Raw genomic sequence first — 25,078 nt, forward strand, 5'->3', positions numbered from 1 at the left:
TACGTGCAGAGGTTCGAGAGGTTTATGTGGCAGCAGCATGGGTTCAGTTTGCATTCCTTGGCCCCTGGTGAACACTGAACTAAAACCTCTTCTAAAACTTGACCCTCTCTTTCTCCAATTCCACTCCGCAGCCAACAGGACCGGCTGTTATTTCTCAGCAATATCAGATGGGATTTGCAAATTTTGTGAGGTGAATGGCGGGTAGTTGTGAAAGCAGCCTTCACTGGCTATTAGAGCAGGGTGAAAGATTTAAAAAAAAATTGCAAGAAGTGACCGTTTTCCATTTTTCTGTCTTTCAAATGTACCCATTTTTAAAAAACAAATTGTGAATGTTTTTAAGAACCCCACTATCAAAATTGCTACAGAAAATTTTCATTTATCAAAAATTCGTGTAATTGAAACTCAACCATTTCAATGCTGCTTTTGATCAACATTTTAGTGAAACATTTTTAAAAATTAGAAAAAAGTTAAGTTTAGTGAAATTTCTCATTCCCTACAGAAAAGTTGTGTCAATGCAATATGGTTTCTTTCAAAGAAAAGAAAAATTCTGCAGCGCCACTGGCAAGACCTGATCCAACAGTGAAGCTCCTACATGTTATAAATAAGGCTACAATTGGATCATGGACCTCATGGAATCTGTGACTTCCAAAGACCTCTGTGATTTCAGCCCGCGGCCACTGGGAGCTGCAGGATCCCGCTGCCTTCCGCGGCAGTGGGGGTACCCAGCAGCTCCCCACCACCGCGGTAGGCAGCGGGACCCCCACATCCCCCAGCTGCCCTCGGCATTGATCGCCACAGCTCCCCGCTGCTGTGGTGTTGATTCCCGCAGCCCTCCACCACTGCAAATGGCAAGGGGACCCCCACAGCGCCCAGCTTCGGTGGAGGGGGACCCTGGAGGTCCAAGCCTCCAAAGGTGGTGAGGGCCCTGGAGCTCCTAGTTGGCCATGCAGCTTCCTAGAGGCTTTCCATTTTATCATGGATATTTTAGTAAGAGTCAGGGACTGGTCATAGGCTTCCGTGAATTTTTCTTAATTGCCCGTGACCTGTCCCTGACTTTTACTAAAAATATCCGTAACAAAATCTTAGCCTTAGTTGTAAATGTACTGGCTTATATGTATGTACACAACCTCCTCCTATTGGAAGGAACATGCCAGGCCTTTTCCTGTATATCTAGCAGTCCCCTCTACCTGCCAAGCTAGCAGAACTGCTTTTTATCTCACCAGTTCCAAGCTTCTCAAAAGACAATGGTCATTTGTTGTATTCCAAATGCCTCATTTAGACAATTAGCAGAGAACTGAGGTGTCCCTGAAGATCACTTCAAGATAGTCCCAAAATAACCCATTTACCAAGTAGTGCACAAATAGGACTTAGGAAGCTGCATTTACAGGAATTCCACCACCGTGTTTACCAATGACTGCAGTGCAGGACTATTTCCTGGTGTCCGTGGGCAGGAAGTACAGTATCTGCAGGAATGAGAATGCCCATAGCAGCAACACCCCCAGTTCAGAGGTAACTTTCCAGCTCAGTCTGGCTGCTAGTCACCATATGGTGATGAGTCACAAAGAGACAAACTCGCAACCAAGGCACGCATCCTCATGAATGAGGGTTCAAGCTACAAGTAAACAATTTCTTGACACCAACCATTTCTCCAAGGAGCATAACTGGATTATATGATCAACTGGAGATTCTTGCTCCCATGGACAGGATTAAATTGAAACCCAAATTCAGGGTCAGTAAGGAGGCTTTGCCCAGGGCATACAGCTGTTTAACCTAAGGGTGTGCATGGAGTGAGGTTCACTGTTCTTCTGAGTAGGTACCATTCATTAGCATCAGGTGATCTTAATGCGACGATGTCATTGCAGAACTATAAAAAAAGGCGTATGCCCAGAGGAGCTGACACTTCTGCCTCTCACACTAGACCATATGTTCCTCTCCCCCAGCCATCTCCAGCCTTGAGAGGAGACAAGCCCTTGTTGAGCTGTATGTAGGGGAGGGAGGAAGAGTAGCACAAATGTTCACCTACTGCAACGGTTTGCTATGGAGACTCATTGGTATTACAAAGTACAAGTGTTAGATGGGACTAATTTCTCAGTATAACTGAAAATATAAGACAGATCGGTACTACAGAGGGGGCCAAACCAGAAGCAGTGAGTGAGGCAGCTCACGTTTTGAGGATGCGCAGATCCAGATCTAGCTTTTGTACCTCAGGCCCATCTGTAATTAATATCAGTTATCTCCAGCAGCAGAAAGACTTAACATATGGGACGTTCATCTATTTTCCCAAGTTAGGGACAAGAGGGGCTCCGTGCACTCTCCTCCTCTATAGGGCAGCCATACTTTGGGCCAAGATAGAGCATCCAGCCCCTTTTAAAAGCAAACCCAGTTTTTCTGTAGTGCTGAGGGAGCAGGCTGTGTTGAGACTACGTCAGGCCACTTGGCTGAACAGACTCCTGTGTGAGACTTTTGTGGAAAGCCTCATAAAGGTAAACCTGCGAAGCAAGGGCCATGTTCTCATGCAGTTCCATGTGCTGAGCAGTCCCACTGAAAGCGGTGGGGGTATTTCTGGGGAAAGGCACCGTCTGGCCCCAAGGAGGAAGACAAAGGAGATCTCACCACCTTACTCTGGGCTCCCTCTCAAAGCCGAGGGTTAGGGTTTCACTGGCTCCTTAGGGCAATGGCAGGGAACTAGGAATGGCCAGTGGGTTTGTCAAGGCTGATTCCCCACTCTGGCACTTTGAGTGCAGAAGATGGGGCCCTGCAAGGACTTTAAAAATTAATACCGGCCACTCCAGGCTTGTATTAAACTCCCAAGGCTACAGCTTCTTTCTGACTTTGGATTGGTAGATGCTGCCACCATCCAAATGCAGAACCCCTTTGAGAACTCAGGAAGGCGTACTTGGGAATTTCTTCCTGTGGGGTACCCTCAAGCCCTTTCATGCCCTCTCCAGGGAAGAGCTGAGAAAGGAGAGGGAAGAGGGGGGGGAAAAAAGGAAATCAGCTGTTGCCACCAGCTAATTAAAACATGTGCACAAACCTCTTAAGACACAAAAATCCAATTCTGTTCTTTAAAAAGGTAAAATTTATTCATAAAAAAAGAAAGAAGATACAGCTGGAACTTAGGCTTTTGCTAGATTTAAGAAAAAAAACTACAAGGATTAAGCATCAAGAATAGCTTTCTTGAGGTCCATCTTAAAGGTTACAAGCAAAACAAAATCACTTGGGTTAGCACAGAGGAGTCCATAAGCCATAAAGAGATAAACCTAATCATGTCTTCCTAGTCATTTCCTGATCTACTTACATATCTTGGGTTTTAGATGATTAGTTTCTAGGTATGATTCTGATGGTTTTTCATACCTGGCCCAAGATTCTCACAGCATAACTCTGCCCTGTCCCCTCTCTCTGGGAGGACAACCACAGACAGACAAAAGGGGAGTTGTTTTTCAATTTTAAAAAGTTCTAGACTTCCTATTGGCTCTTTTGGCCAGGTGTCTACTCACTTCCTTTTACCTATGCATAGCAGTGAGACTTTTTAACCCTTTACAGGTAGAGCAATTAGAGAACAGCTACTAAGAGGAATTTGATAGGTATTAGCTGGCTGGGGGTCCATAAAAGGGAGCTACCCCACACCCCTTCATTTATCACAGGATTTAATGGAAAACTCACCAGGACAAACTTTCTGCCCTAGTGGCTACACTTTCAAGGCTGAATGCTACGGAAAAACTTGGAAACTTCTTAGTGGGGGGATGGAGGATGTGTGGAGAAAGAGAATAAGCTGAGATTAGCCTTGGTGTTTGGAGGATCCCAAAATGTCAAGAGGATCAAAGAGCTGTGGGCTATAAAGGGATCCAAAGGCCACCTTGACAAGCAGGCAATTCCAAAGGTCACCAGCATGATCAAATTCTGTCCTCACATGCATGCATCGGGGGCTGGTCAACTGAAACAGGAGCCAAGCACATGTGCTACGGGCTTTTGGAAAGTGAGAATGCAAACTCACCAGGACAGAGCCTCAGCTGGTATAAGCCAGTCTAGCTACCTCGGTGTGCACCAGCTGAGGATCTGGTCCACTATTGGAGGGGAAGGCGGGGGGCAGAGAAAGATGAATGTTGAAGCCAACCAAATGGTTTGGAGAAATAAGCCAAGAGAATGAAAAATGCATCCGGAGACTATTTCTTTGAATCCCTACATTCTAAACTATAATCAAAGCCCTACATGCCCATGAGGCTGAGTAACAGCCCTGGTCTGCGCCACAGAAGTGCATTCCACTGCTTCGGAAGCTGCTGTTTAGGTCAGTTAGACTATCTGGCTATTTGTCGGAATTGTTACTTTTTCCTCTGACTGCCTCTTCATGTTCTATGTCAAAAACGATTCTCAGTGGCTGCCACTGCTATGTCTTCCGAATTCCTTTATGTGGATTTCCTCCTTAACACTCTGGGAACCATCTGTATTCAGATGCACTCAGGCATCTCACCAATCTCTCCTTCCTTCAGATTGACATACACATGGCTAGATCCTCCGATCGTTTTATCGTGGGCAGCCTCATGCACTCTGCATAATGAAATCAGAGCGTGATGGGGCAGCTATGGAGGGGAAAAAACCTCCATCAGTGACTGGAAAGCAGACACACAAATGATTTCACAAAGTACATGTAATTCACCTCCTACAGTTTTAGCAGAAAGGACTGTACCACCCTTTACTTAACTGGGGAAGGCCCAGCCTAAAAACCAAACCAAACCACATACTATTCAATTCATTTAACTATAGTACTATTTAAGGTCTTAATTCAACAAGCTACATAAGCACATGCATTGCTTTAAGCACTGACTTCAATAGGACTGCTCATTTGTTTAAAGTTAGGTGCATGCCTAAGGACCTTCATGAACTGGGGTGCTAAGGTGCCCAAACACTTCCTAGTTGAACTGGGAAGACCATTAGTTGGCACCTATTCAGTGTAGCTAAGGGAGACAGCGCCATTCTTATGCCTGATCACGTAAAGAGCTCAGTGTTTGCATCACGCAGTGCTGAGGGTTCTCAGCACCTTTAAGGAGGAATTCAGTCCCTTCATGGGGTAACGCCACAAGGATGCTGAAATCCTCCCATAACTGCTCAGGTAGATGACTATTAATGGCGTCCCAATGAAGTTAACAATGGAGAAACACTCTGGAGCCAAGTGTGTCCCCACAGCAGTTGTGCCAATTTGTGCCCACCCAGTGCATAAAGGACCACACCGGACATCCACATTCAACTCCTCCAGCTTGCAGCACCAGCGATGTCCTGATTCACTTTCTGGACTTGGTGATTTATCCCTGTTCATTGTTTAAAGAGTCACACGTTCAGGGGAGACCAGATTTTTTTTTTTAAACCATAAACCATCGCACTGGTGAAAGTGAATTGGAGCGAACAGTTTCAGTGAGAAGGCTGATGTGCAACCAGGCAGCCCTCTGGCAAGCTCATTTAAGGCCACTTAAACGTCGTCTTTAACAAATTAGCCTAGGGATAAAGCACAGCAATCAAAAGCTTTGTAGGTGGCTTCTCGACATTGGCCTCCTAAAAATGTGAGATGCTTTGAGCTACCTGGAGAAGGTGCGTACACTCTGTCTCATTCTCACATGCTCATAGCCTGAATTAGTGTTTATCAATCCTTCATTAGTACTGTATTTGTAAACCTAGAGAACACTGGGCACAGAATAAAAAATAATAAAACTATAGCTCCTGTCCTGAAGAGCTCACAACCTAACACCAGTGGTTTAATTCAGCATGAAAAAAAGCAGCATTATTAATAGTCCTTTTATAATGCAGAGTGCAGTGATGATAGTGATAATGGACAAGTCAATTAGCCACTTACACCTGGGGACTTAATTGTTACCTCAGTGGGAAACGGGAAACCATGGAAATCTGCCACTTCCCTGGTTAGAACCAAAGATGATAACTTAAGGTTCGATACCATCCCAGGCAGGGAATTTATTCTTTCCCTTCCACCCCATTCTTTCTAACCTCACTTTTGGAATCACTATGTGAAATATCAGCCTGATCTTTCAGTTTTCAAGCAAAGCTCCATTTAAGTCCACAAGAACTTTGACACCACCACCACTTCATTCTGAAGCTTCAAGATCTTGATGTTGTCCCCCCTGTCCCCCACTCCTTGCAAAGTTTCACAAGTTGCTGCATGGACTGAGAACTCAAAAGTTTTCCTCAGAGCCCCTTTCTGCTTCTCACATATTTCACTGAACTTCTTTGTGAAGCAGAGATAGTAGTCTTTTAGGTAGAATGTTAATTGTGATAAGTGTTAACTGAAGGTATACTAGCATGAGATTAATCTCTCTCTCCCCAGCTCACTCCATTGCTGCTATTACATGAATTATCAAAGGAGTTCTTTGAAGGAGCAGTGTTAGCAACTCTTACAATTTGATAATGAGTCTCATGATATTTCAGGGTTGTCTTAAAGCCTCAGCTCCTGGAGTCTTGTGATTTAAGAGAAAGTTTTAATTTAAGAGAGAAAGCATCTAACCTTCACAATTGCAGAGAAAAATTTGAAAGCATGAACTCTTAACAGCTTAAAGGCAAGTATAAAAAACTCCAAAATTAATTATTTTTTAAAAAGTCTTATGCTTTGTAATCCAGTTGGTGGCCTGACTTGTGGTTTTTGAATGCTTGGGGCTGGCAGTAGTGAAGGAGCTCTCCCTGGGAGCGGCAAACATTTAAGAAATTCATTACACATTGTCATAAATATAAAGGGAAGGGTAAACACCTTTAAAATCCCTCCTGGCCAGAGGAAAAACCCTTTCACCTGTAAAGGGTTAAGAAGCTAAGATAACCTCGCTGGCACCTGACCACAATGACCAATGAGGAGACAAGAAACTTTCAAAGCTGGAGGGGGGGAGAAACAAAGGGTCTGGGTCTGTCTGTGGGGTGCTTTTGCTGGGGACAGAACAGGAATGGAGTCTTAGAACTTAGTAAGTAATCTAGCTAGATATGTGTTAGATTCTGTTTGTTTAAATGGCTGAGAAAATAAGCTGTGCTGAATGAAATGGATATTCCTGTTTTTGTGTCTTTTTGTAACTTAAGGTTTTGCCTAGAGGGATTCTCTATGTTTTGAATCTAATTACTCTGTAAGGTATTTACCATCCTGATTTTACAGAGGTGATTCTTTTTTTACTTCTATTAAAATTCTTCTTTTAAGAAACTGAATGCTTTTTTCACTGTTCTTAAGATCCAACGGTTTGGGTCTGTGGTCATCAATGCAAATTGGTTAGGATTTTTATCAAATCTTCCCCAGAAAAAAGGGGGTAAGATTTGGGAGGATTTTGAGGGGAAAGACGTTTCTAAACGAACTCTTTCCTAATAATAATAATAATACTGGTGTTAGACGTTTGGTGGTGGCAGCGAAAGTCCAAGGGCAAAGGGTAAAATAGTTTGTACCTTTCGGGAAGTTTTAACCTCAGCTGGTAAAAGTAAGCTTAGGAGGTTTTCATGCAGGTCCCCACATCTGTACCCTAGCATTCAGAGTGGGGAAGGAACCTTGAAACACATTATAAAGGATGCAGCAAATTATATTAATTAAAACATACCAATTATCCAAAAAGCACCTTATAGCACTGGTGAAGTTGACAGTGGCCTATTCTTTGGCTGAATACAATATCAGACCCTCCTTAATAGTAGGAGCTTTCTGTAATGGAGGTGTATACAGGGGCTGGAGCTTTTATACTAGGGAAGAAATGTGACCCTTGACCTTTGGCCTGTGTTTTTCTGGGAAATGTGGTTTAGGAATCAGGTATCCATTTTGTTCTGGGTGTTTGCATTGGTTAATTCTTTTTTGTGTATTCAAATAAGGGTGATGAGTTACCTGCTCAGTTTGCATCACATGGGAGTAAATAGCTTTGGGATTTTTCCACTAATTTTAACTCTATTAGGTGATTGGTTAGGAGTCTGCTGAATTCCTACTGTACAATAGGCTGGGTGAGGCTGACTGCCTGCTGGAGAATTCACCCAATAAAATCCAGATACTGGTGGAGACAATACAGAGATGGAGGTAGAAGCCTGCCTTTAGTTTTTATGCTTTTTGTGATGCAGTTGATAGGGAGCAACTTACACTAGAAGAGCGTTAGAGTTTGATGTTTTGCTTAGTTTCTCCTTTTGAATCATTTTAATGTTTTCTGTATGGGTTCTGCAGTTTGTCTAGGGGAACATGTTACTTAACAGAGCAACATCAAAACACTGTGCTCCTCCCCGGTATCCTCCTGTTCCCTACAGAGCACACTGGGCAAGCCAATGTATTGAGGCTAAAGGGCTAGGAGCACCGTTTCCCTTCTCTCATCTGTTTTTCCCCATGGGTTCAGAGTCAGACTGTAGAAACCTTGTGCTGTGTGTGTCACCAGAATCAATTTTCAATCACTTATGATTTGCTTAGAGTTTCTTCCTGCAGACATATGAAACCCCTGGAGCTTACCAGCTGTTCCTCTTTCACACCTCAGACAGGGAGCGTCTCTGAACAAAGGTTCAGGCCAGAGCTTCACGTGCTGAGAATTGCTGTAGCTCCATTGAAGTCCATGGAGCTATGCTGACTTACACCAGCTGATGATTCACAGATTCCAAGGCTAGAAGGGATCAGTGCAATCATCTAGTCTGTCCTCCTGTATAACACAGGAAGGCACAGGACTTCCCCAGTGTGCCCCTGTGTATGTATTCATACCTGACTGGCTCAATAATATCTAAATTAGGCCCCAATCCTGCAACTGGATCCATGCTGGAGAACTCTGATGTCCACAGACTCCCACGCAAGGCAAAAGGGCTATGCACAGCTGGAAGGGTCTACCTGCATAGTAGATCCAACTACAGTAATGCTCTGACCCTGACTTGAGTGGGGGCTCTGCAGAGATGCAGTAGACAGCCCACAAGCTATAGGATCAGGCCTTTATATTGTAAGCTGCTTTAAGGAGGGACCATGTCTCTTAAGCACCTCACCCAATGGGTCCAGATTCTGACTGGACCCTTTGGGTGCTACCACAATCTACACAAATAATAAATAATAAACAAACTGTTCTTAAAGACTGAGAAACACTATATCAAGATATGGAATTTTGACCCAAAAGGAAAAATGCCAAGAAGAGTATTATAAGCCACCAACTAAAAGTGGGGCTTTACAACAGGCTGTTAGCCTAATCTGCTCAGATTTGCCACTCAGCTTTATCCCCTTCCTGAACCACTGGGGAGTGAGAGTGTTGTGTTAAATGTGACCCTGCACAGAGCTGCCAGCAATAAAAAAATTAATAGCAATTTTTTGGAGGAGGCATGCACAAATGCCAGCTTTTCATTTTGTAATTCTTTTTAGTTCTGTTTTTCCAAACGAGCAGTGATGATTTCTCAATGAAGAGTCAAACTTCCGCTGTTTTTGAGAGACTTCTGTGCTAAAACCCATCCACAAAACGCCCATTTAAAAAAACCTTTATTTCAAGAGTAAAAATAACACTTTCTGCCCCACTGTCCCAGCTCAAAAACTGACTAAATCCTACCCCAGCTTTCCAAAAAGGAAAAACAAAAACCAGTACTGGGTTGAAAACAAGCATGGAAAGGGGAAAATATGCTTAAAATGGAGGTAAAAAATGTAAGTTAAGCTACAACTGTAAACTCTCTCTCTCTCTCTTTCTCTCTCACTATGGCCCCTCTGCACCACTCTGGCAGTGCCAAGAGGCCAAAAACTGCTCTAAATGGGTAGTTTATGGTTCTCCCTGGTGTGTGTGTGTCTGGGGGGGGGGGTGAATCACCAGCTTGGGTAGAACCAGCATAACCAATCTTGAGCCACTCTTTCTCAACACGGGGGGCATGCTTGGGGAGGAAAGGAGCACGGCTGCATAACAATATGCTCCAGTGATCCCCAGTCAGTACAGAGGCCACTGGGAGTGGGGCAAGGGGAGGTTAGCATACAATAGACATGGTCAATTTTTGTTTGGCAGTGGTTTTTATTGGGGGAAAATGGAATATTTATAAAGGAAATTTCTGCAGGAAAGGTCCCTTTGAAACTAACCATATTGTGCTTTTGTTGAAAACTGAAAAATTTGGGGGAGGGGGTGGCTGTAATGTTTCAGTTTTCAACAAACTTTTGTAGAAAATTTTTGAGGAAAATAAATGTTTTTCATTTTCCTCAATATATATTTTTTTGAAGGAGCAAACATTTCCCAACCAGCTGTAACATACCAGCATCGCTGGCCCTAAATCCCACTGAGCACTACTTGGCCAGACCTAAGTACCATATTTATACACATGTAACTATATACACAGACACACACGCAAAGTATAGGTCATCTTCAGTGTTCCCAGGGATTTGTTTATATACTTAAACCACTAACGTGGGATGAAGAGAGGAGCAGAGTGGCATGTGAGAAGCCATCATGCAAGCCCATGGTAAGTTCTAGGTAGCTAGCATAGACATGCTCTGGAAAGATTAGTTGCTTTTGAGCAGAACATTTCTTTAAGCTAAAAATGTAAAAGCCGAGAATTATGACAGACCAAGTTCCTCCAGCTCTTGTCAACAACCTGTGGAGATTAAAAGGCTGTCAGAAAACTATCCACTGAGGCGTCAGAATTGCTTTCTGAAGTCATTCTGAATTAAAACCTAATGATAGTTTTCTTTGATAGCTCTTTTTAGTGGAGTGCAGCTGGAGGAAAATCAGCCAAAAGGGGAATTCAATTTTTTTAAAATAATTAATTTTGACTTTCTTTATCATATGATTTCTGGGTATCTCAGTTGTCTTTTTAATTTCTCTCTGTACAACACGAGGGAGGAAATCTTTGGTGAATGAAATGACTGGTACATTTTTCATTCCCTCTCCCAGTACTTTGACAATGTGTTTACATTACCTTAGCAATCATTTCTTGTTCCTCCCTCCACAGACTCAATAAATAGACCATAAATGACGGTGGGATTTTGGCTGGGGTAAAATGACCAGTTTAAATGAAGAGGCTTGCTTTCTAACAGTAATGTTGATAGTGCTGCTGGTGGAGGTAATAAACAGAACAGCTCAACATGTTGCAGATAGTATGGTGTAGAAAAAGATGCTTGAGTGTTTGGTTTTTTGTCTACCACAGTTCCAACTATTTCCCCCCATTCTCAGCACCTCCTAAAGATTGTGGGTTTTTTTCCCCATGGTTAAACCCCCATTTGGGATTTTTATTTTCAGAATCAATTTTCATTGCAATGCTTTGGTTTATGCTCTATAGTGTGTGTGTGTTTCTGATCCAGTCTCCTCATGATTAGAAGGGACAGGTTTGTTCTTTTGATTATGAAGGCAGCAGGGCCAGCTGGCCCAGAAGACAGACAGCTGCCAGGCCGGGATGCTGCAGCAGGTAAAAGAACCAGCCCCTGTTCCAACTTGAAGGATTCTGCTGGGAGGGGGCAGAAAGTGACAGTGTCTCTTGGCTGGACTGAAGGGCAGCCACAAACACAACCCATTTGCTGGAGCACAATTGGAACGTGACACCTTGTGACAATGGCTTGGCAACAAAGGGTCTCCTCCCACTCCCAGAGTTACTGACAAGTGATCATTCCACCTGCTTGCACCCTCTCCCACCCAATTCCTCTCGGGTTTTTTCTTTCAGCTCACATTCATGACCTCACTGATGGCAGCACAAAACCCCTCCACAATGCGTTGGTATTGTGTGTGGGGAAGGATAAGAGCACACAATCCTTGGTAGAGACCAAGATAACAAATATACCTGACCTGCTGTAGTGTTCCTGCCTAGCAGCCGGAATGCCACCTCTCGGCTCTCTCGCTTTGCACTGCGTCCTAAATAATGTAGGGCTTGCCTATACTTGAAAATGAATTCAGAGAAAGATAGGGTGTGTATTCAAAAACAATAGCTGCTCCACCTGTGGAATCAGAGGCTCCACACATGGAGTTAGTTGGGGCAGTTATGCCTGAATAACTCCATTTGTATGTAGATAAGCCCTTAAGAGAGCAACTCTCACCCTTCTTTTCAATCACCAAGGAGAGGCCATGAAAAGGAAACTTACAATCACGATACATTTCCAATACGGTATTAGTCTTAAAATAAAATATTAAAAAATATTGGGTTTTATTACAGAAACATCCCCTAATATGTTTTAAAAAATAGTTGGGAGACAGAACTACCCTTTGGAGATCCTGCTTTATACCTAGTTTGACTGCTGTCCACCAGCTGGGGGTGGCTTGTGAGTGTGAGAGAACAGAACTTTCATAAGAGTTGGACCTAGACTGTGGCAGTCCCATATGAGATAAGAATGCATACCTGAGCATTATCAGATCTAAATGCAAGACTTGCTTCCTCCGCTTAACTTTCCCTCAGTAAATTCTTGTCTCTCTCATGCTAACACACACCCTTGTAACACTTGTAAACATATTGAGTTATTTTTTTTTTACAGGCTGGGAAGCAAGAGAGAGAATGAGGAGAGAGAGTTATTTAGTTTTTAAATGACTGGGTGGTGACCAGATGCTAGCGTGCCACAGGCCACGTAAGTATCTTGGTAGTCACATGAAAGCTAATGGCCCAATTTTCAAATATGGGCACTGATTAGCAGACACTGATCTAGAGCGTACTAATTTTCAGGTTCCCAACTTTAGATACCTACGAGTCTCAAGTTGGGCACCTCAAAACTGAGGCACAGAAAATTAGGCCCACTTTTGAACATCTTGGTCTAAAAGTGTCTTGCCCCATGGTTCACTCACAGTAAGTGTCTCAGCCCACAGCAGGTGCCATGATCCTTTCAGTTTGCAAACTTTTTTTTGTAAATACTAAAAAACATGGCCACCTCTTATTGGTGCTTGCACATCCTCTAGTATCCACCCCAAAAGTGTTGGATTATTGAAAAAATAAGTATTTGCACTCTTTAACTGAGGTTCTCCATGCACTTTATTAACAGGTATGAATCAAATTCCTCAGCATCCCTGCAAGGTATTTCCTTAATGCTGCAGGGAAGAAAACAGACACAGACAGTAAGAAATGTTAGCTATGTGACAGAGTGAGCCATTGAAAGAGTTGGGGAATGGAATGAATGTGGTTCCAACTCTCAGCCCCCGGTTCTAGCCATTAGAATATGCTCCTTCTCACTATTAATAAGAACCTATGAAACAAGTCTGGTAAGAGCACTGGCAATTGGTTCCCTCATATTAAGAGGTTTTGTTAAAACTTCTCTGTCTCCAAGGCAGACTGAAATGAAGGGACAATTGAAAAGGGCACTGGAAGGGTCTTCAAGCTAATCTGTTCATCCCATTAGGTAATTCATATTGGTACTGAAAATAGTTAACGTTGTTTAAGTGTAAACATATCTACAAGGAAATAAGTTCATAAATGTCTATCTAAAATAGTACTAGGTGCAGAGAGCCTTCAGATTTGCCCCACACACACAGCTTCAGATCATTAGTTTAAAAAACTCTAGTGGCTCCTTATTGTCCTGAGGTGGACTCTGGGACATGTTCATGTGCAGATCATTAACTCTAGGGGTATGTTGAAGTTCACCATATCCAAGACCTGCTGTGTTGCAGGTAACATCAACCCACCCATTATTGACACAATGTGGCAGATGTATATTTGCATTAATACTGCATATTCATTATCTTTACCATTATTTTTAAATATGCACCATGTACTATTTTATACAATGTTGTCATAATGCACAGTGTACCACAGCAAAAAATCACCAGCACAATCAAATCTTGTATCCTGTTTCACAATTATAACCTCCCTTTCTTACTTCTTAGCGTATGTGCAATATGCCTCAGGTGGCACGTGACTGGGATTCATCACTGAATTTGGTCTGCTGGTTGGATCATTAGCTTCCCTGAGTCGGGCCAGTTACTCTCGGGGAGCTCAACATGAATGCTAATCTATGCCCCCTCTCCTTTCTTACTAAGAAATATTGACTGTAATGCACAGGTTTTGTGGTATTTGCAGTAAACGGTGAGCTAAGATGGATGGTCCTTTATACTTTTCCTACCCAGATGCCAAAGAGATGAATTAGTAGAGCTGGTGAGGAGTTTTTCTGTGATTTTTTTTTTTATTGGAAAATACTGATTCATTGGAACTGAAAATTTTTGCAGGAAAGGATCAAATTTGATGCCTTTTAAATGGAAAAATGTTGACATTTTTTAAAATGAAAAATTCTAGTTTTCTGGTTTGAAATGACTTTTTGCTTAGCCCTTTAATCTAATTATAGTCAATTATATATATAGCCACCTCAAACCCCATTTGAAATATTTCAGTTGACCTGAACCAATAATGTTTTAGGATTTTCATTTCACAAAAAGTTGTCAAGATTGACTTTTCATCCAATTCAGTACAGGAAAAATTTTCAAAATCTTGAAATATTTCATGAGATCCAAAAACCTTTCCCTGGGCAGCTCTATTCATTAGTAGTATTCTTTCAATTTATAAAAAGCCTAGCATCCTATGTGATGTAAATTACAAGGGGAAAAATTCTCCCCAAACTCTCTTCCTAATAAATTTCACTTCCTCTTCATGCTCCTCCCTCCTCCCAAAGCCCAAGTAAATAGATAAGTTTTGCTGCATTCCCTGAAAGTCAGAAGACACAGGCCATTCTGGACCAAGTGAGGAGCAGGTTTCAAAACGGGGAGCCCCTCATGGAGACTGTTCCACTGACAGCACCCTCTTTTTTAAATTGAAGGGACTCTGGTCTGTGCATCTCCATTGATTGTAGCATGACATGGGGAGAGAGGTGGTCTCTCACATAGCTAGGTCCCAAGTGAGTTAGAGCTTTATAGGTCAAAGCCAACACCTTAAACGCCCCCAAAAAGCCAATAGGCAGCCAGTGCAGATCCTGATGCACGGAAGTCAGGTGCTCAAACTGAGACATCACTTGAAAAGCAGATTGCAGTGTTCTGCAACACGGTAAGGATCTTAATGCATAGCCCCACGTGGAACACACTGCAGCAATCCATGCTTAGGCTGCATCAGTTGCACAGCTGCTTCCATATTTCCAATAGGATGCTTGTCATGATTAGTTCACTCTGTGGATTAAATGTCAGCGAAATTTCACATATTAAAGAAACACAGCATTCCTTTAGTTCAATAAAACAAAGACACACACACAGAACATCGGAAACAATTACTAGGTCAAATGTAGTTTTCCAGCAGCAGTGAGGAGATTAAATTAAAGACTTCCGCCAGGAAAGAGTGTCTGGCATGTTTCTGGTAGATTGGAAACTCTTCGAGGCAGGGACTGTCCCACTCTGTATGGTTTTTGCTATACTTTGCTCACAGGGGTATGGACTGTCCTGAAAGATAGTTCCCAGCCACACTGAAAGTTAGAATAGTGCAGCGAATACTGGACTAGGACTCTCAGATCTTAAGGCCAGAAGGGACCATCATGATCATCTAGTCTGACCAATGCAGGCCACAGAACCTCACCCCCCACTCCTATAATAGACCCACAGTGGTGCAAGCAGAATTCATTTCTTACCAGTATGCTGCAGGGAAGACCATGTGACCCCGCCCCCACATGACTTCTCCCTGTCTTGCCCCCAGCCCGGGGCTCTGCACTGTCCCCCTGCCCTCCCCATGATCCATGCCACGTTACTGAGGGGTGGAGGAAGGGTGGCTGGGCGGGCTCTTTCCTCCTCCCGCTGCACCAGAGACTTCTGAACTGCAGGGATCTCCTGGGAATTGCAGCGGCGAAAGGAGCAGAATGTGGGAACTGCCCCCAGCCCTGTCCTCCTGCGGGGCTGCTGTACAGACCCCAGACAGGACTCAGGAGACGCAGCCGTGTGGAAGGGCTGGGGGCGGGGCTGGGGAGCAGTACAGCCGTGCTGGAAGAGCTGCTGGAGTGGGGTCACTCAGCGGCCCCATATCCTGCTCCTCCTGTCTTTCTGGTATAGTGTAACAGCTATAAATACCTTACTGGTACAGTGTATAGTATTGTACTGCCTTACTTGTACCACTGTAGACCCATAACAGCTGGCTGAGTTACTGAAGTCCTCAAATCTTGATTTAAGGAGTTCAAGTTACAGAGAATCCACCATTTACACTACTTCAAACCAGCAAGAGACCCAGGACCCATGCTGGAGAGGAAGGTAAAAAACCCCAGGGTCTCTGCTAATCTGATTCAGGGGAAAATTCCTTCCTGACCCCCAACTATGGCAATAAGTTAGACCCCCGAGCACATGGGCAAGACCCACTAGCCAGATACTTCAGAAAGAATTCTCCGTAGTAACACAGAGTATTTCCCCATCTAGTGTCCCATCTCAGGCCATTGGAGATATCTGCTAATAGCAATTGTGGCTGGGCTCTATGCCATTGTAGGCAATCTCATCATACCATCCCCTCCAGAAACTTATCATGCTCAGTCTTAACGATCTAGGTTCTGTTCCAAAACTCTGCCACTGACCTGCTGTGTGACCTCAGAGAAGTCACGACACTTAGCTGTACCTCTGTTCCCTTCACTCTGTGTCCATGATGTCTACTTAGACTGTAGCGGGCATGACTTTTCTTGTACTCTGTGTTTATACAGTATCTAGCACAATGGGCCCCCAATCTTGATTGGAACCTAGCCACTACTATAATGCAATTAGTAAATAATAACAACAATTAAATCCTAGAAGAAACACCTAATTTATAACCATCCAAACAGCTTGTTCTCCAACATGGTGTTTTCACAGTATAGGCCCTATACAGCTGCTGCACCAGGAGTGTAGTTCTATTAACTTTCAAATGGTAATTATTGAAAGAAGCTGTGAAACTGGATCATGTATATCATGTGGTATTCTTATTGCCTTCCTTATAGGAACACACCTGGTTTCAGCTCTTGTGAGTGATGGATACAAATCCCCTGCTTATTTGCACCCTTCTGTAAAGATCTTTTGATGTAAAACCATAGTGGTATTATCTTACTTTAATGTTATTTTTTAACGTAATAGATTTGCTTTTTCCTTGTGCATGGGCCATTTACCCATCAGGGCTTTGAGTTTGCACCTTGGAAGGATTTGCTGCCGTACTACTTGAGAATGCAGCCTCAGCCACGAGGCAAAGATTGGAATAAAGATTTATTCAAGGTTCAGAGCAGCAGAGGTCTTCTAATCCATCTACAAAGGTATACGTGGTTTCTGGCTTATTTGTTTTACTCTGGTGTTAAATGCTCCATGAAGAACATACAGTACGTTAACAATTGGGGCGACCAGCTGCCAACACTTGGTAGCCCAGTTAGTATGAGAGGCTACTGTACAGAGAGCAGGTGGGAAATAAATCCTCTTTTCAGATCTGTTATGTGGAAGAAGGGGAATGCTGACAGTGAAAGAATGCATTGGAAACCCCTTCTTCAGCTATATGCCAGGGTTTAGAATAGAAAACGACGCTGCCCGGTGTGATATTGTTTCCATTCTGGGCACAGTTGTTAAATATAATATTAGCTTTACTGGACTCATCAGCTGTGGTTGCATTTCAACTATCTACCAATGTGATACATTTTCAGGAGGCGAGGGAGGTTAGGAAATAGGAAAACAGCTTTTTCATTTTTTTTTTTTTTTTACACGTATCCCAACAGCGCTGGGATATTATTAAATACAAAAGTGTAACCTATTTCTCAGAAGCATAACCATCTGTGTGTTCCAGAGATGGTGAAACATGTTTTGGGCAATTTCATACTCATTCGAACATTGTGATTTCAAATTTCCTCATGGAATTAAACCCCGTGTAGTTTCAGTTCCATTTATCCACAGTCGTACAGCAGTGGTGAAAGGCCGAGTGGCCTCCTCCCTTGTATGTCCAAAATGGAGAAGGTGAACTGAATGGGTGTGTGAAGAAAGCAGCAGATGCATTAGGAACATTATTAATAGGAAGTCAAATTTAAGCATGGGTGTAAGGGGAGTGTGGGTGGGGCAGTGGAAGCAGCCTGGTTAATCACATAGGTCTGGAAATAGCAAAGAAAAAGTTTGGAAGTGACAGAAGAGGAATTTAGCAGCGGGGTGGGGGGGAGAACGGGCAACAGCCCTGAGGAGGGATGGGGAGAGAGAGTGAGCTCTGGCTGCAGAGAGAGCATGTTTCTTTGGAAGCCGACAACAGAGAAAGACACAGGTGGATAATATCTGTGTCTGGCACTTCTAGGGTTTAGTATCTAGGGTGCTGGGTGCAGTAACAAAAAATCTGCCCAGGAGAACGACCCCACGCAATTGCTGTAGAAATTAAGTTCAGACACTGAAGACGATGCAATCTGGTGCATTTTACAGATGCTTTTTATTGCCCCATTAATTAAGGGGATAATGTTTGTGGTGAAGGAGTAAGGAGCAATAAACTGCTTTTGTGAGTGATTAAAGAGAAGCCAGAACATTTGAAAGCGCAGAAGCAGTTTGAGAGCACATGCCAACATTAGGACACATTAAAAACCCTCACAAAAGATGGCCAGGTGGGGATGCCCAATTTCATGTAGATTTAAAAGTTCGGTCACTTTGTTAGACTTCCCATTGATGTCACTATGGTGACAAGGGAGCTTAAAGCTAATAACCATTTGAGGACAGAAGCAAAAGTGAACTACTCTTTGAGGAAGTGGCCTGGATAGAAATAAAGTAGTACAAAGTCACATAGAGGGGGTGATTTTGAGGAGTGGAATCCCATTCTGCTACCAGAAGTACTTGTGTAAGCCAACATTTGCATCTGCGATGAAGTGTAGGCACAATTCCTAGCACATTGACATGTAGGGGGTTACACTCAGTCACTCACTCATCTAAGTGGTGTGACTAGCTCCAGCAAAATTATTGCGCCTTCAAAATAAGAGGCCAGTGAGAAATCACAGCTGTAGCGTCACTGGAGTTTTCACTGTCTTGTGAAAAGCGATTACTAGTATTTTTCTGGGCTGCAGTCAGCGGAGTTACTTCTCTTGAATTCAAATGATTACTAGAGCCAGGGCCGGCTCCAGGCACCAGCATTCCAAGCAGGTGCTTAGGGCAGCCCTGTGAAAGGGGCAGCAGTCTGTGTGCTGTCAGGGCGGCGTCTCGTCTTTCCGCGGCAGCGGCAATTCGGCGGCAGACCCTCCAATATCTCCTCTTAGATTAGCTGGCTCTAAAATATTGGAGGGCGTGCTGCATACTCATATTAAAGCTGGTTTGCTAGATGCAAAGGAACAAAGACAAACATGAACAAGATCCTCAGCTGATGTAAATCAGCATAGTTCCAAGGAAGGCAATGGCGTTACGCCAATCTACCCCAGCTACAGATCTGGCCTCATTCATATGGCGCATATATTCTACACAAATACGGAGCCTAATTCTCTGCCAGTGTAAAACCATTGGCTTTCGTGGAGCTGCTCTTACGCACTTACTCAGGGCTGAATTTGGCCCATTACCTTAGTTAGATAATATGTTTTAAAACTGAACAGAATAAGAGAGGGAAATTGATTGGCCAGGAGAATGCCAACAAAACCAGACAACCTTATAGTTTGGCCGGAGCTGGCAATAATCTTGCTTCTTGAAAGGTGTAATAAAGGAAAACCCACTTTTTTTCAGTTTTGAAGACACTTCACTTTGTGCTGCAAAATGCTTTCAATGCAGGTAGATATTCAGGAAATAAAGCTGAACGGCGGAGCCTTGTATTATTGTATAAATTCTACTTAGTCACCTGGAGCAATTGCATATTTCACATTTGAATAAAATATCTTTAGATTTTTCTATTAGAATCATTACGGTATGGGTGGGTGAATATATCAATATTTGCAAAGCTCTGAGAGATTCTCCAATGAAAGACGTTCTACAAGTGCAATGTATTATTATATACTATACACAGAGAGACATAACAGATATAGTAATGCGATCACTCATACTTATGATCATTAAGAATTATAACAACTCCTTTGGTTAATGGCTCTGTTCTATCATTTCACGTTTCTGTATGGATTCTGGACAGCACATAAGTCACCTTATTTCTAGGAGCATTTAATAATCAGACTAATCCTGGGAACAATTTTAAACTCCTAATAGCTCAGTAAACTAGAATGTGTAGGCAATTTATTTTCTGCATATTGTCACTACAGGTAACACTCCATTTCTCACTTCATGAATGCATTTTATTGTTTTAAACTGAAACCCAGCACGTGTTTCCAACAGATTATCTCCATAATCATTTCCTTTTTGCTATGAAAATGATCTGAAAATTGTTCTTTGATGCAAGGGAAGAGTTCGCAAGGGCACACTGTACAAAAGCTGGAATTGTGCAATTACCATTTGTAAAGAGAAACTGTTATCAAAGTAACTGCAGGGGACATCTCCAGGAACCCTCTTGGAGTTAGGAAATTTGAAACATACATTTTTCTAACATGAATTTCACTATAAACCCTTCTGAATAACGCATAAGATTTGATTTAACATCATAGTTAATTCTGATGTTCAGTCCCAGATAACAGGGGTTCTTAGGGCAGATTACCACACCTACACACCTGTTTAGCGACTGACCTGTGCAGTTGTTGCAAGTCTTTTGACATCAAGGTGCCTTCTGTCTTTGAAGGATCTTTCCTAATGACAATGCTGAAGCATAACAGTCCGGACAGGTCTACGCTATAGACTTGCACTGGTATAACTACGTTGCTCAGGGATGTGAAAAATCGCAGCGGTACATAAACTATGCCCGACGGCATAGTTGCATCTTCACTAAGGGCTTGGCTACACTTGCGAGTTAGAGCACATTAAAGGAGCCCCAGGCGCACTAGCTCACTACCCGTCCACACCGGCAAGGCACGTAGAGCGCTCTGACTCAGCGGCTAGAGCGCTCCTGGTACTCCACCTCGGCGAGTGGAATAACGTTTGGTGTGCCCCCGCTGGGTGCCGCAGCACCAGTGGGGACGCCCTGGTCTGTTAGTGCGCTCTGATCGGCCTCTGGAAGCGTCCCACAATGCCTGTTCTAGCCACTCTGGTCATCACTCTGAACTCTACTGCCCTGCCCTCAGATGACCAGCCGTCAGATCGACCCTTTAAATTCTCTGGGAATTTTGAAAATCCCCTTCCTGTTTGCTCAGCAAGGTGTGGAGTGCTCTCAGCAAATCTTTCCAGGTGACCATGCCAGTATAGAGTAATGGCGAGGTGCTGGACCTCATCAGTGTTTCGGGGAAGGAAGCTGTCCAGTCCCAGCTGCGCTCCAGCTGTAGGAATTACGATACCTTTGGGCAGCTATCAAGGGACATGCTGGTTAGGGGCCATGACCGGGACGCACTGCAGTGTAGGGTTAAAGTGAAGGAGCTGCAGAATGCCTACCGCGAAGCCCGTGAGGCAACCAGCCGCTCTGGTGCTGCCCCTGCAACCTGCTGTTTCTACAAAGAGCTGGACGCAATACTTGGGGGCGACCCCACCTCCACTCCGAGTAGCACCATGGACACTTCAAACTCCAGTTCAACAAGGCAGGAGGAAGAGGAGCAGCAAAGTGGGAGCGAGGGTGCTGAGGCAGAGGAAGACACCCCAGAATCCCTAGATGCATACAGCCAGGAGCTGCTCTCAAGCTAGGAGGAAGGTAGCCAGTCGTGGCAGCCGGTGCTTGGGGAAGGACAAACACCAGAGGAGATGCCCAGTAAGCGGCTTTTATTTTGGGAAGGAAGTTATTCGGTGCAGGATCTTGGGGCGAGGAGGGTTAGGGCTGCATGCATGCCTAGAACGCGGAATAGGGTGTTGATGTGCTCTCTCACATCGCAGTAACTGGCCTCAGTGATCTCTTCAAAGGTCTCATCCAGAACTTGGGCAATGCGCTTGCACAGTTTTCTCGGGTAAGCCACTGTGGTCCTTGTCCCAGTAAGGCTAACTTGTCCATGCCACTGTGCCGTGAGGAAGGCTGAGTATGATAACAGGATATACACAAATCTGTGATTGTACCGTTCCCCACCCCACCCCCTTGCCCTTTCTGTTTCTCAAGCAGTTGTGTTTCTTGTCAATAAATGGATTTTTTGGCTTTGAAAACATTCTTTATTATTACATAAAGTAAAAGATACCTTAGCCCAGGAAAGCAACAGGCATGGCCAGTCAGCGTAGCAAACACAGATTCCTACTAACATTGGAACCACTGCACTTCACTCCTGTGCAGGGCACCAGAAATTACTGGTGGCTTTCAGCCTCAAATTGCTCCCTCAAGGCATCCCTAATCCTTGCAGCCCCGTGCTGGGCCCCTCCAATAGCCCTGCTCTCTGGCTGGTCAAATTCAGCCTCCAGGTGTTGAACCTCCGAGTTCCATGCCTGAGTGAAGCTTTCACCCTTCCCTTCACAAATGTTATGGAGGGTACAGCACGCAGATATAACAGCAGGGATGCTGTCATCAGCCAGGTCCAGCTTCCCATACAGAGAGCGCCAGCAGCCCTTTAAACGGCCAAAAGCACACTCCACAGTCATTCTGCACCGGCTCAGCCTGTTGTTGAACTGCTCCTTGCCGCTGTCAAGGCTCCCTGTGTAGGGTTTCAGGAGCCACGGCATTAACGGGTAAGCAGGGTCTCCAAGGACCACAATGGGCATTTTGACTTCCCCTATGGTGATCTTCTGGTCTGGGAAAAAAGTCCCGGCTTGCAGCTTCGTGAACAGGCCAGTGTTCCGAAAGATGAGTGTGTCATGCACCTTTCTGGCCCAGCCTGTGTTAATGTCAATGAAACGCCCATGGTGATCCACAAACGCCTGGAGAACGATAGAGAAATAGCCTCCGAGTACATTAATTGGAAGGGGTAAGTGGGCTGGTGCCAGAATTGGAATATGTGTGCCATCTATCACCCCTCCGCAGTTAGGGAAACCCATTGGTGCAAAGCCAGCCACAATGTCATGCATGTTACCCAGAGTCATGGTTCTTCTGAGCAGGATGCGATTAATGGCCCTGCAAACTTGCATCAACACAATTGCAACGGTCAACTTTCCCACTCCAAACTGGTTAGCGACCAATCGGTAGCTGTCTGGAGTTGTCAGTTTCCAGGTTGCAATAGCCACCCGCTTCTCCACCATCAGGGCAGCTCTCAATCTTGTGTCCTTGCACCACAGGGTGGGGGCGAGCTCCTCACACAGTCCCATGAAAGTGGCTTTTCTCATCCGAAAGTTCTGCAGCCACTGCTCCTCATCCCAGACTTTTATGACAATGTGATCCCACCACTCAGTGCTTGTTTCCCGAGCCCAAAAGCGGCGTTCTATGGCGGTGAGCATGTCCATGAATGCCATAAGCAAACTCGTGTCATATGCATTACTCGAGTCAATATCCTCGTCGAAGCCCTCATTGTCACTTTGGATCATAAGGAGTAACTCGACTGCCAAACGTGACGTGCTGGTGAGACTCATCAGCATACTCCTCAGCAGTTTGGGCTCCATTCCCACAGACCGAAAGGGAAGACAGAGCGCGCAGTACAAAAACTATTGGAAGATGGTACCAAATGTGGACGGAAGCACAGGGATTGCTGGGATGCGAAGCGATGCATCATGGGGCGCTGCGACAGGACCCAGAATGCCCCCCCGCTCCCTTACCATAAGCCACAGTGCCAGAATGGGAAGAGGTGCTCTGTGGGATAGCTACCCATAATGCATCTCTCCCAATGCCACTGCAAGTGCTGCAAATGTGGCCACGCCAGCGCGCTTGCAGCTGACAGTGTGAACACACGGCAGCACTTTCCCTACTGCGCTCTCTGAAGGCAGATTTAACTCACAGCGCTTTACATCTGCAAGTGTCACCAGGCCCTAAAGCTCTACAGCAGCACAGCTGCACCGGTGCAGCATTTTAAGTGTAGACCTGCCCAAAGGCAGTGAATGGCTGGGAGGGGGTAGAGCCAGCTATCACCTACCACACTTTTCACTGCTGCCAGCTGAGAAAAAGTGACTAGAAGCGGGCATGTACCATCACCAGCGTGAACACTGCTCATAATCAGGAACAGTATTACATTTTCTAAGCAATATCAAATTGTTCAAACTGTGGGATATCGTATGATCTTGTTCATAGAAATAAAACAATCCTGGAATCAGAAACTCCATTCTGTACTTCAGTTGGTAAATGACAGAAGCCAGCGATCTCTGAAAAATGATCATTTATAAAGACTAAAAGGAAAAACTGCCATTTGGTATGTGACAAATATGTAAAACAGATTCACTCTTTAAATCGCTCTCGGTGCCTACGAGCAGATAAAGTAGCTAAAGCCATGCACACTGCAGGTACTTTTACTTGTTGCTAGGCACCAGCCACTGATTCACACAGTAAGAGATCAGTTTCTGAGCCAGTCAAAGATCAGCCAAATGCTGTAGCATATACCAAATCCACCTTTGTAGGAAGCAGTGGACCTCTGGGGAACAGAAAACTAATGCAAGGAGTCAGAAAAAAAAACAACTTTCCTCTAGACCCAGTGCTTCTCAAGCTATCTGATGTGGGGGACTGGCAATTTTTTTTCCCAGCAGACCGGCAGCCGATGGCTTGAGGACTGGCACCGGTCCGCGGGCCACCACTTTGGAGTAGCACTGCGCTAGGGTGAATTGCTGCTGAGTTAGCAATCTATTCTGGCTAGGGCTCTGCTTTCACTATGCTGTAACTGATACTGGGATACTTCTGTCACTGTTTTCTAGTGCTGTACAAAAAGAGAGCCAGAGAATGTGGTGAAATCCTAGCCCCACAGAAGTCAATGGCAGAACTCCCATTGTCTTCAGCAGAGTCAGGATTCACCCCAAGGTGTTTTGGTACAGTATTTTGCCTAGACTCCTCTCTACTTAAATCACTGATCAGTGCAACATTCCCCAATGTTTGAAAACCATTAGTACTGTACTGGAAGTGCCATTCTGACCAGTTGGATTTTGGAAAAATCTGAATGATAACATTTTGTACTTCTACAGTAATTCTCAGCCAGTAATCTCAAAGCACTCTAAAAAAAGCAGGCTTTTTTTTTTTTTTTTTTACTCAAGGAGAATTGGAGACTTAGAAAGGTGAAATAACTGCCACTGGATAGCTCTCTCACTCTGGGCAAGAAATGGTATTAGAAAGTAGGTTTTCTAATTCTCAGTTTCATGCACTGGCCTGTAGGCCAAGTTCCTCTGATATAAATGTTTGGTGCCAATTCACAGAATAGTATCTTCAAATTGCTGTGCTGTACTGCACTGCACAGCAATGTATTTGTCTTAACAATTTATGA

The 25,078-nt window shown here is 44.2% G+C and overlaps 1 protein-coding gene across 5 annotated transcripts in view; it reads right to left on the reverse strand.

Moving 5' to 3' along the window:
- The window catches only part of ARHGAP8 (Rho GTPase activating protein 8), a 171,773-nt gene that overhangs the window by 23,665 nt on the left and 123,030 nt on the right, over nucleotides 1-25,078 (reverse strand). Inside the window, exon 13 of one of the 5 annotated variants that reach the window (XM_073316333.1) lies at nucleotides 14,195-14,993. The exons of 2 other annotated variants lie outside the window; for them this stretch is intronic. In XM_073316333.1, coding sequence (XP_073172434.1) covers nucleotides 14,937-14,993 — 57 coding nt within the window. In that variant the 3' untranslated portion in view covers nucleotides 14,195-14,936. Of the gene's footprint in view, nucleotides 1-14,194; nucleotides 14,994-18,222; nucleotides 19,080-25,078 lie in introns of those variants that run through there. 2 more of the 5 variants (XM_073316383.1, XM_073316340.1) reach the window with 2 other exon arrangements.

This window comes from Lepidochelys kempii, chromosome 1 (assembly GCF_965140265.1).
Source record: "Lepidochelys kempii isolate rLepKem1 chromosome 1, rLepKem1.hap2, whole genome shotgun sequence".
Lineage (NCBI taxonomy): Eukaryota > Metazoa > Chordata > Testudines > Cheloniidae > Lepidochelys > Lepidochelys kempii.